The sequence below is a fragment of the Enoplosus armatus genome, chromosome 13 (genome assembly GCF_043641665.1).
Source record: "Enoplosus armatus isolate fEnoArm2 chromosome 13, fEnoArm2.hap1, whole genome shotgun sequence".
NCBI lineage: Eukaryota > Metazoa > Chordata > Actinopteri > Centrarchiformes > Enoplosidae > Enoplosus > Enoplosus armatus.
The window spans coordinates 872,501-884,570 of record NC_092192.1 but is presented as its reverse complement, the minus strand read 5'-3'; the positions used below and the strand labels follow the sequence as shown (position 1 = coordinate 884,570).

The window sequence follows — 12,070 nt, the reverse complement described above, 5'->3', positions numbered from 1 at the left end:
TCTGAATAGTGAATAGTTCTTCCTCCACAGACTGAGGCTAAACACTAGGCAATAGCTTCCTGTTAGCTCGCTCGCTAAAACAACTGGCAGTACAAGACAGGACAAGAGACTGTAATTATTACAACATGAAAGTGAAAGTAGGCACTGTTCCTGGGACAGGCTAAACCACTGTTCAAGGGGGGGGGGGGGGGGGGGGCTGTGACTTTGAAACTGAATTAACAGTCAAAGTTGGAAAAAATAAAATATTTCATGATGGAAAATCTCTCTCCACATATATATTAACATATATATTAGCTTTTCTTCTAGATAACTAGAGCAGCAAGCCGGTTGTGAGACATTGTGTAAGTTGGTATCTGCCACTTGAGTCACTGCAGCTCAAAAAAACCCCAAAACCAAATCAAACTGCCACTGAGAGTGTCTCTGACCGCCAACAAAGCAGAAAAGGACACAGTGAGTATTATATTGGCCATATTTAGTAGAGTCCGTGTAAAGCACTACTCTCTTTATATCTATTTTGTTTATGTCTCTTTGATCAACTTTTTTTAGCTGCATGTCTGTTTCTATCTTCCCGTATGTGTTCACACACTCAAAGCTGATTCTGATTTCCGACACAGCCTCAGACATTTTACTGCAGGATGTTTTGGACAAACAAAATGAAGATACCTTTGCTGGGTATCACAGTGTATTTCTGCTCTCTCTCTTTTTGTGGAGCTTCAGGATTTAATACCTGAACTATGAGCAGGACATTAAGACGTGATGCTACAGTAGTTTAGTGTTATGCGTGAGTCAGGTGTATTGATAAAATTAAATCAGTAATAATGTGACTATCATTGTTTCCTCTCTGTTAGTTCTGTTGTCATCGGCCTCTCAGGTTTCTGGTTTTACTGTGTTACAGATGGCATTGAAGGTTTTAGAGAGAAGGTGGAAAACAGCCCTGACCTCCATCCTGGAGGAGCTGACCGAGTCACAATTAAGGAAGCTGCTGATCAGCCTGAACAAAATCCCACAAGGTGTGAAGAATAGGAAGGTCAGTGAAGAGATCCCTGAACTAATCATCCAGTACTTCGGGACAGAAGGGTCCATCTCCGTAATAGATAAAGAAATGAAGCAGTTACCGAGGATGGACGAGGCTGTCCAGAGCCTGCTGCGCCCCTTCGTGGACAAACTGAAGAGACAACAGCAGAAAATCAAAGGTGAGTTTATACAATGAGGTCCAGAGGGGCTACCGTGAGACACATCTGGGTGTTCTGGGTTCAAACCCCACTTCTGGAGTTTGTATGTTCTCAATGAGATCCACCGCTACACTACACGAGGCCTTTACACATATCATGGAAGAAATAGGATGAAAACCTCAACTACAGAAACCCAAAACAAAAAAGAAAAGACATTTAAACACAGCATCTCATCAAAGAGGCGGCGCCATCTCTCAAAAATTAAGTTTTTCAATGTTTCTTTCAGGGGCGGCAAACAAACCTGCAGCTGACTCAGGGTCAGTGGCCAAGAGGCAGGGAGCTGCAGCTGGTAGGTCGACTCATACTGAGCCTAGAAATCAAACACTGTGAAGGTGTCGTGAACACCAGATACGAGTTTGACGGATCTCAGTGGGGGACTATTGAGACATAACATCTGTCAGTCAGCGTCTATGAAAAGACATTTAAACACAGCATCTCATCAAAGAGGCGGAGCCATCTCTCAAAAATTAAGTTTTTCAATGTTTCTTTCAGGGGCGGCAAACAAACCTGCAGCTGACTCAGGGTCAGTGGCCAAGGGGCAGGAAGCTGCAGCTGGTAGGTCGACTCACATCAGAGGCTGACTGAAACACATCTCATGGTTACTCTCTGTGCTGATGTGGAGCGTTGAATCTCTACAGTCTGATTAGAACCAATTGAGTCCGATTGAGGGCTTAGTTGGGGGGTGGGGGGCGAGCCATTTCTGAAAAATTGAGTTTTTCAATGTTTCTTTCAGGTGCAACAAGCAAACCTGCCACTGACTCAGGGTCAGTGGCTAAGGGGCAGGACGCTGCAGCTGGTAGGTCGACTCACACTGAGCCTAGAAATCAAACACTGTGAAGGTGTCGTGAACACCAGATACGAGTTTGACGGATCTCAGTGGGGGACTATTGAGACATAACATCTGTCAGTCAGCGTCTATGAAAAGACATTTAAACACAGCATCTCATCAAAGAGGCGGAGCCATCTCTCAAAAATTAAGTTTTTCAATGTTTCTTTCAGGGGCGGCAAACAAACCTGCAGCTGACTCAGGGTCAGTGGCCAAGGGGCAGGAAGCTGCAGCTGGTAGGTCGACTCACATCAGAGGCTGACTGAAACACATCTCATGGTTACTCTCTGTGCTGATGTGGAGCGTTGAATCTCTACAGTCTGATTAGAACCAATTGAGTCCGATTGAGGGCTTAGTTGGGGGGTGGGGGGCGAGCCATTTCTGAAAAATTGAGTTTTTCAATGTTTCTTTCAGGTGCAACAAGCAAACCTGCCACTGACTCAGGGTCAGTGGCTAAGGGGCAGGACGCTGCAGCTGGTAGGTCGACTCACACTGAGCCTAGAAATCAAACACTGTGAAGGTGTCGTGAACACCAGATACGAGTTTGACGGATCTCAGTGGGGAACTATTGAGACATAACATCTGTCAGTCAGCGTCTATGAAAAGACATTTAAACACAGCATCTCATCAAAGAGGCGGAGCCATCTCTCAAAAATTGAGTTTTTCAATGTTTCTTTCAGGTGCAACAAGCAAACCTGCAGCTGACTCAGGGTCAGTGGCCAAGGGGCAGGAAGCTGCAGCGGGTAGGTCGACTCACACTGAGCCTAGAAATCAAACACTGTGAACACCAGATACGAGTTTACCTGGAGGAGGACGGATCTCTTACAGACAAACATCAGTAGCTGTTCGTCTCATTAGCTCCACCTCTTCAGTCTTGTGACTGCTGGCTTTACGAGAGGCCGCCGTGTGAAGAGCAGCAGGCTGAGACCTCTGGCCTGTAAATACTGGACCAAGTGATAATCTGACTGCTGAGCTGTGATGTCACAATTACTGCATCATGTGACAGTGTGAGGCCCATCCTGTCATCATGTGTTGCCATGGTGAAGCCTGTGAAAAGCGCAACACAATGAAAGTTATTAATCTACAAAAACAACATATGACCAATTAAAAATAACCAAATCATGTTGATGAGATCCACTGATATTCAAAACATGAAAAAAGTTATTACTGCAGTTTTACCTTAAAACCATCGACTGTTTGTTTCTTCTTTTAAAGATCAACCGAAGAACTGCCAACCTGACACGGTGAGAGTCAAAGACATAGTGAACAGTCCACAAAGCAGATTCATTCAGACGTTTATTTATATTTTCTTTATATTTTGTATCCAGAAGAAAACCACCAGCAACCTGAAAGGCAGCTGTGAACTTGGCACAAAAGCCAAAGCAAGACAACCGGACAACAAGACGGTGAGCGTTAAAGTGATGCTACAACATGTCGCGCAGACAACAGATCTTTACAAACATTTAATAGTCAGTGAGAGAACCTAATGTAATAAAACATATATTCATTTCATCAAATGACACACCCAGGAGGGAGTTTCAATATAGCTTAAACACGTTCAGATCAAAATATTTAAATATTGTAAACATTCTTTGTGTTTAATTACTGTATCAGTGACCAACTTTAAAAACACGATCTGTTATTAAAGCTGTGAAAATGAATTACTGGGAGACACTCCGCGTGTTTTAATCTTGCGGTGCCGGTTTGTTCACGTTGATCCTGTTGAACAGACAAGCAAGACTGGTCCCTGAAACCAACTGGATCCACCAAAACCTCGAAGGTAGCTGCAGCTGCAGGGACGATAACATCTGTTTGAAATGTGTCTGAGTCAGCTGTGTTTGTTGTTCAGTCCATTAGTAGAATTCAAGGTTACAAATCTCCCATCCTCATCATAATGATTATAAAACCAGATTAAAAACAACATAAAACTCTCTTCCATAATAAAACTGTTAAAGACACTGACAGTCATGGTTACTTGTCTCAGCCAACGTCCCCTCTCCACTGAACTAAACTCCTGTATCTGAGTGCTTTTTGTAGCTTCTGTACTTAAATGTCCTTAAACCTTCACTATGAACATCAATCTGTCTTTATTCAGGCTCCACATCCTGCTGTCCTGACTGGGGACATGAAACTATTAAGAATCATAAAGGTCAATAAGAAGAACACTCACCTGGAAGCAGAGTTCAACAACCAGCTGGGGACATTTTATGTGACATCTCGACTTCTGGCCAAAGCATTAGGCTTCAAACTGGAGGGAGACCTCCTCGGTGAGATGCCACTCTCAGTACAAGTTAAAATACAAGGAAATAAAATTACAGAACTTCAAAAGATGTAAAAATGAAATAAAAAGTTTGTTTTTATTAGAAGTGTTGGTTTGTGTTGTCTTTTTCTCCTGGTGCTCCACCAGAGGCCGGTTGGCTTACTGTCTGTCCTCTCCGTCTGTTCTTAATAGAGAGACACTTACAGCAGTTGATCAAAGCTAGTGTTCAACTGTTTTTAATTAAATAGATTTTATTGTCCCTTGAGGGGAAATTCGTTTCCACAGAGTGCATTATATGTGCCTCCAGAACAAAGATGCATTCAACATAACAGATTACAGAAAACACATTGTAGTGATTAGTGAAGTATGGAATTAAGCACCCCTATGGTCGAGGGGACAAAACTACTAAAAGGGGCCTTTTGCTGGGAGTTTGTGGACGGCGGAGTCTGTCTGCTGTGGGACAGTGCATGTTCAGTTTGTAGACGGAGACGCAGTTTCTTTTGTTGATTCTCTGTAAATTCAGTTGCACTCCATTTAGATTAGTCTCCAGTGTTTGTTGGTTATTTATTTCTGCTTTACAACATAAGCATCATGAAACAATCAGAAAGTTTGTTCTCTCATCTCACCTTTTAATGCTTATAAAAGACAATAAATGTCCGACTCTCGTCCTGATATGAATTCTAGTCGCACCCAGAACTCAACCTCATTTTGAAGTGGCACAAAAGCTGCAGTGTTTGACCGATAAGTGACGGTCAGTCCTGCAAACCTACATTTACTTCCTTAGTTCCTGAAAAGGTCTTTTATTTAAATAAAGACCTCTTTAATCGACATTTTCATCTTAGTCTTAATCTTCCTGTTGCCCAGCAGATGTCACCATTTGCATGTTCAGCACGATGACGTCTGGACTGAAGAGTCAGACTTTATATGTTGGAGCTGGAAAAATAAACCCTGAGATACAGAAATAACATGGACAACTCATTACAAACAAATAACTGTTTATTTCTACTTGACTTTATTAAAAAATATTATCAACAAAATCATCAGGAAACATGCGCACGCACACACGCACACACACACACAGCAGTATTCATCCATGTGAACTGCCTACATACACCGTTAGTTTAACAGGAGAAAAAACAGACATCATATCGAGCATCCGGTTTGTTGAGAAACAACAAAACATTGTTGGCAAGCGAACAGTTAATCTACAACAAAAAGAAAAATGGCCGGTGAATCGATCTATAAGTGAAGGGTTTCATTCCAAAACACTTTGCATCAATTTATTAATAATTAAAGGTGGAGGATAAAAATGACCTGATATTCCTCGTTTGATTTTCCAAAAATATACAATATTTATATAATTACATGCAGTGAAATCTCTGGTTGGCAGCTCGTCTGGAAAGGAAACTCTTCACTTTAGAAAAATCTGACGACCAAACTGTAAAGAAGTGCTAATAATAAAAACACTCTTGTTTGTTGTTTATCTCTGGTTTCATGCACACACACGCTTTTACATTCAAACCAAACAGAAAAACAAGAAATCTACAAAAATAGACCGTTAGGCATTTTACACTTTGCATGTTGAGCTTTCCTCCGAGTCGTCTCCAAAAAAAAAAGCAACTTTGTGCACATCGAACCCGTTTGTACGACTCGTCTTTAATATTTAGATAATCGTCTTTATTCACATATTGACAGATGAACAGATGCTACTGTCGCACTACGCTAACGGCTGTTTTTATTTATAATAAAACCAAATATTTGCATGACAGAATAACGAGCAGTCATTGACACCCCCACACACACGTTTAGTCCGAACTACTGAACAACACGGAGCTTTCTTTGGGTCAGAGATCAAACGGGTATTTGAGGGTTACATCTACACGCTCACATGCAGAGCAGTGCAGCTACAAGGAAAAACTCTGTTAAAGCGCGAAATAAGTCTGTTTGGGGATGATTTCAAAATAATAACCAACAATAAGAACTTGAAATGAGGGAGTATAATTTCAATCCGGCCTGAACACCCCCAGCTCAGATAGCCATTAACTCATCAAATCATTTTTTTAAAAGGATCACACCTACAAAAGAATTCTGTACGCTTCATCTTTTTGGTGAATATCTTGAAATGCATGCTGGTCTTTTTCCTGCTGTACAGTCGTTTCTGCATCGTATGAAAATCTATTAGCACATTCAGCTTAGTCATCCATCACAGTGAACTGCGATCTGTATTATAGAATATATAACAGCCGAAATCTGGACACCGCAGACGATCTGCAGACTGAGGAGCCATGAATGTGTTTAACTGTCTCATTGTTAGGTTTTAAAGACACACAGGACTCCCTGAAAACAGTGAGAGGACAGAAAGCAAATGCATTCATTAGTGTCAGTGTTACATTACGATTTGAAAGTCTGCAATTAATTATTTCAGATCTATAATGACTTGATGAGTGATTTTCATACTGAGTGATTTTCATACTGAACACAAATGAAACCAGCAGATGTCTCCTTATGACCAGTGATTTTCACTTTTTAGATTTTAGAGATAAAATAATCCAGTAATTCACCAGAGGAAAGTGTGAAAAGATGATTGTCATGTCGATCATCTCGTGACCCTTTTTGGGGATCCAGACCCCCACGTTGGAAACCACTGGTCTAAAACTGACTAACGTGGTTTACTAAATGGTTAACTGTGATGGTAAGTAGGAGTCATTTCGTGTCACTTACTGTTGGTTAGCACTTAAAACGTTGCCCTGAAACACACACACACACACACACACACAGACACAGACACAGACACAGACACACACACAGACACAGACACAGACACACACACACACACACACACACACACACACACAGAGGATGAGGAATGACGAATATCGAAGCTTTGTGCCTGTTTTCTATTGGACAAACTGAAAGCGCTGAAGAAGCTCAAACATCATCCAAACTGGAACTGAATGAAGTCTGAATGAAGTCCAGGTTGAAGACTGAAGACCGTCCTCCTCCTCAGTTGAAGACTCTCAGAAACGAGGCTTGAACTCATCTTTGTTTTAATAGATGATAATGTTTTTTGTTTTTTTGCTCCTTTTTCTTTTTGGAAAACGTTCTGCATCAGGATTTCATGATCAACACGCAAGACCCATCAACATGTCTGCCCCCCTGTTCTGCGCTCTCATTGGCTGACGATGAGCTGTCGCAGGTACGACTGCGTGAGGCCTCGCAGCTCCTCCAGCGTGTAGTCCTCCGGCATCGGCAGGCGGGTGATGTGCGGTGCCAGCTGGGTGAGGGGGATGCTGAGGGAGTCGGAGGCGGCGTCGCCCTGCTGCAGGCTCAGCACCACGCGCAGGATGTTGGCCACGCGCTTCGCCATTTCTGCAGGAGGGGCGGCGGGGGGTGAAGGGGGGCTTGGTTAGGTCAGAGCGGAGGCTTTGCGTCGTGGAAGCGTCTGCAGGTTTTCATTCTCACCAAACAACAGCAGCTGACTGACCCTCAGTGATGGGACGAGTCACCGAACTCTATTCAGTCAGCAGAATCCCTCTCTGTCTTCAGAGTCCTGCCTCCTCTGAGAGCAACTACTCCTCTAACATAAAGTCTGGCTCTTTCTCATGAATAAGCTCATTTCCTCACTGACCATACATGACCTGCAGCCTGCGCCTCGTGTGCTGTGGCTTACTGTCGACCCCTATTATTATTATTATTATTATTTGGATTTGAGGGATAATTGTGCTCTAAGTTTCGAAACTACAGTTCCCATAATTAAGCGTAATGTTGTATGGAGTCAGTGAGTTAGCTGTGAGCCCCATTGTTTTAGCCTGTTTGTTTACATTTTGTCTCCATCACAGCAGCTGAATCAGCTGTTAGCAGCTCCTGTCTGCAGCTTCCTCATGGACGGACAGACAACTATCAGTGATCACTGAGACACTGAAGGAAAGTTAAAAACAGGAGGATTCTCAGGCAGGTTCTGCAGCGTCTTTCCTCTCTGAGGGACGTCAGAGATGATGATCTCCTCTGGACGTGGACGTCACTCTGAATGATTCAACATGTGCTTCATGTCTGTGAGTTCAGATGTGACTGAGTACAACGTCATTCAGTTACTAAAGTGCAACTGGCTTTTTCATGTGGCCACAGCGACTCAGTGAACTGGTAAAGCTTCAGCAGAAAACCTTCCTCAAAAAGCCCGTCAGATAAACTGATCGTAACAGCTAGTTTAATACTCACACTGTGAAGATTCATCTCTTTCTAGTTCACTCTCTCTAACTTTCGTCTTAAATCTCATCCTCACCTTCATCTAACTTCAGCACATCAGAGGGCAGATGTGTTAGTGAATCCCGCTGCTGTTGTTATCAGATGGAGGGAAAAGCTACAGACTCTTCTGGACATTGGCGTCTTGTCGCCAGTTAAACTTGATAACTATGAAGGAGCCGGGCTCTCACCTGATTGGGCGAGGCGGTCTCTGGCAGTGCTGCAGGGCAGAAGCTCGATTCTGCTGCACAGAGACGTCACGTCGGTGTAGAGACGCTCCAGCTCGTAACCAGCGTTCTCCATCTGACAGCGAGGAAGACAACACTAACATCAAACTTCACGGCCCACATCCATCCTCCATGTAGCCGTGGAGGAAAATAACTCGTGCTGCATTTAGTACAACTCTGAGGTACTTGTACTTCACCTGAACACTTTTGACTGCACTACATTAGTCTGACAGCTTTAGTTATTTCACAGGTTAAGATGTTAAAACAAAACATGATCAAGTTATAAACTATGATGCATCATCACAGGTCAAAGTATATAAAGCAGCTAAAATGAACTCCGCTGTGCCCAAATACAACATTACATGCATCAATAATAATGACGCAATAATATAATACAACACTGACAGAGGCCATTCTGCATGATGAGTACTTTAAGTACATTTTGTTTTGCTACTTTGACTTAAGTAAACATTCTGAACAACACGGCTGCCATCTTGTCTTCATCATTCTTTAATTCCCGCTCTTTTCTTCACCCTTTATGATGCTGCTACTCATCTTGATTGTTAGTTGTGGAGGTTTAAACAGACTGCAGTGAAAGCTGATCCACAGATCAACTTTGGTTTTTTTTGCTGCTATCTCAGTGTGGCGGCCAGTGTTTGTGTCCGAGTTCAGTGTCAGTTAATAAATATTAAAAACAAGGTACAACTTCACTAAACAGAACTACGCACAGCGACTTCCTGCATCTACTTCACAATAAAAGCCATGTAAATACATTTTCTTTGGTTTCTTCAATTCCTTACTGTTAAAAGCAGCTACAGGAAGTGTTGATTTTGCATTAGCGGCATGCTAACATGTTAGCCTGTGATGAGTCACTACAGTTGGACACTCGAGCACTCTATTCTTCTTCTGTCGTATCTCAGGTTTATGTTTATAGGAGGAGCTTCATGGTGTTTTTCATTTAGAAAGACCCACAGAGACCGCGTCAGTACCTGCTGGATGTCCTGCAGAGTCTTTATGACTCTGATGTAGTCCAGGTAAACCCTCCCTGCAGTGTCCCAGTCCTGGATGGTGGCACTGTGTTCAGGGACCGCCAGCCCCTCCAGGAACTCCAGCAGGTAGTTGTGGTTGTCGTTGATGATGCAGTCTACAGGAGGACAAGAGGGACAAAATACAGTTAGAAGCTCAAAATAAGAACTTTAACTTTCACGATTTCCCCAAAAGAGACATCACAATCAGTCATATTTCTGTTTGCTATTACTAGAAGTTTATTATAAACTACGTTCAAATGTGTCTTCGGGCAGTTTGAAACACAACTCTGATCGGTGAGGACATAAAAAACTAAAAACCAGTCGAAACTGATCTGTTTGTGCATATTTTCCAGTGAGAATTATTAAAAACAGGGTTCCTCCGAGTGTCCTGACCTGAGGCCAGGTGTTGGATCAGCAGCCGGTGACATTGGCTCCAGTATCCGGCCCGGTACAGGTGCAGGGCCTCCTGGTGTCTGTCTGCATCGCGGCGGGCTCTGGTGGCCTTGGCCTCGTGGATCCACTGCTCCGGGATCAGCAGCCTCTCGGTCAGGAAGCGCTCCCTCTGGACCGACTGGTCCGTCTCCTGTAGGGGGCAGTGGAGGGTCAGCATCTCCCTCACCGCTCGCTCCCGCTGACTGAAGACAGAAAAATATCAGCTTTAGAATCGTTTTCTCTTCAGGGAGGATGAGAAGAAACGCATAACAATCGGAGGACCAGAGAAAGCGAAGGACGTGAAGAAGGAAGAGGAAGAGTCACTGAATGTGACTGCTGCTGGAAAATCATCACGACTGAAGCTCCTGCAGGAAAAGCTCAAATAAAACTTCTTCTGTTTACAGTTTAAACTTCAGAAACACTTCCTCCTGCGGAGTCCATGTTCTCCTCTCTACAATACAAAATCCAATTATGTTGATGTTATGAAGCTGAAGCCTGGAACTGTTTAGTAATTTTACTTGAAATATGACACATGATGATAAATGTTCGATTACCAAAATTATAATCACTTTTGTCCACCAGCTAATTGATTATGTGACTGGTTCAGCATCTGTTCTGTTTATATTCAAACACTGAAACCAGATGTTTCAGCTGACAGCACAGAAACAACTTTGTCTGTAATTATCAGTCGTTAAACTCATGGAGGATTTCTGAAGCAGCAAACATCTTTATTCTTATTCTATGATGCAGCTGATCGAAACTTCTCCGTCTTATTAGTGTTTTATTTTTCATTTCATTTAAAGTTCCTGTGACGTTTACTGGACTGGAGGAGGAAAACACCGCCATCATAAACAGAACAAACTGTTGACTGTTGGTGACGAAGGAGATGAGCTGAACGTACGGGTGGTCGGGGATGTGCAGCAGGATGAAGACGGCCATGTGCCAGAGGCCGGCGCTCTCCAGCTGTGCGGCGTAGCTGGCGTGGAGGAGTCCCTGTCGAGAGGCGCTCAGGTGGCTGTAGTGCAACGCCTGCAGGACCCCCCACAGGTGCCAGCTCAGACGGTAATCCAGACGCTCCCAGGTGACCGTCAGAGGGTCCAACAGCTGCTGCAGGCTGTAGTGTCTGCAGGAGGACACAGAGACACGACGAGAAGCATTACGCTGATTTACACATCAAAATCTGTTCAGTCATCGTGGTCAGTTCTGCTCTGCGTCTCTGGAGGAGAAAATAACCCTGATGATGACTGGAGGTGTGCAGAGACAAAGATTTAGCTGCATTAGCATTATGTGAAAAGTAGGAGGTAGAGCTGCAACTCATTTTCATTATCGATTAATCTGCTGATTAATTTCTTGATTCATCAATTGACTGTTTGGTCTATAAAGTGTCAGAAAAAGGCGCCACAGTTCCCAGAACCCGACATGGCGTCCAACACCAAAAGATATTCTGTTTTGTTCAACCAGTAAATATTCCTTCTACATTAATGAAGCACGTAAATTACTGCTGAACTTATTCAGTCAAACATGATAAACTGCAGACAGCTGAGTGACATGTTACCTGTCACTGTAGAGTTTGAGCAGGTGGAAGCAGAGGTCGTACAGCGGGCGTTTGGACTCCTCCTCCTCCTCATCCTCCGTGTCCGGCTGCTCCGCCTCCAGGTACGGAGGCTGGGGGACGCAGGCGTACTTCCCCCCCTCACATGAGCCCTGCAGGACAGAAACAACCACAACGATGATCAGCGGACCGCAGGAGGGGGCAGGACGGTCACCAGTCTCTGTCTGTTCTGTGATTTAAGCTCTAAGAGTCGTGTAACAACGACACAAGTATG

General features: G+C 43.6%; 2 protein-coding genes across 2 annotated transcripts in view; one reads left to right on the top strand and one right to left on the bottom strand.

The window, feature by feature from the left end:
* Nucleotides 1–402: 402 nt before the first annotated feature.
* LOC139295352 (uncharacterized) lies at nucleotides 403–4,424 on the top strand. The gene is made up of 11 exons (XM_070917530.1): nucleotides 403–450; nucleotides 896–1,193; nucleotides 1,459–1,521; nucleotides 1,725–1,787; nucleotides 1,966–2,028; nucleotides 2,232–2,294; nucleotides 2,473–2,535; nucleotides 2,739–2,801; nucleotides 3,274–3,302; nucleotides 3,387–3,464; nucleotides 4,154–4,424. Exons 2-11 carry the CDS (start codon nucleotides 896–898, stop codon nucleotides 4,391–4,393), a joined length of 1,023 nt encoding a protein of 340 aa, XP_070773631.1. The 5' UTR covers nucleotides 403–450; the 3' UTR covers nucleotides 4,394–4,424.
* Nucleotides 4,425–7,341: 2,917 nt separating this feature from the next.
* The window catches only part of nup98 (nucleoporin 98 and 96 precursor), a 23,645-nt gene continuing 18,916 nt past the window's right edge, over nucleotides 7,342–12,070 (bottom strand). Inside the window, exons 30-35 of the mRNA XM_070916800.1 lie at nucleotides 11,800–11,948; nucleotides 11,146–11,367; nucleotides 10,206–10,447; nucleotides 9,774–9,928; nucleotides 8,749–8,860; nucleotides 7,342–7,687 (exon numbers count right to left, since the gene is read on the bottom strand). Of these exons, the coding sequence (XP_070772901.1) occupies nucleotides 7,488–7,687; nucleotides 8,749–8,860; nucleotides 9,774–9,928; nucleotides 10,206–10,447; nucleotides 11,146–11,367; nucleotides 11,800–11,948 (1,080 nt within the window). The 3' untranslated portion in view covers nucleotides 7,342–7,487. The remainder of the gene's footprint in view (nucleotides 7,688–8,748; nucleotides 8,861–9,773; nucleotides 9,929–10,205; nucleotides 10,448–11,145; nucleotides 11,368–11,799; nucleotides 11,949–12,070) is intronic.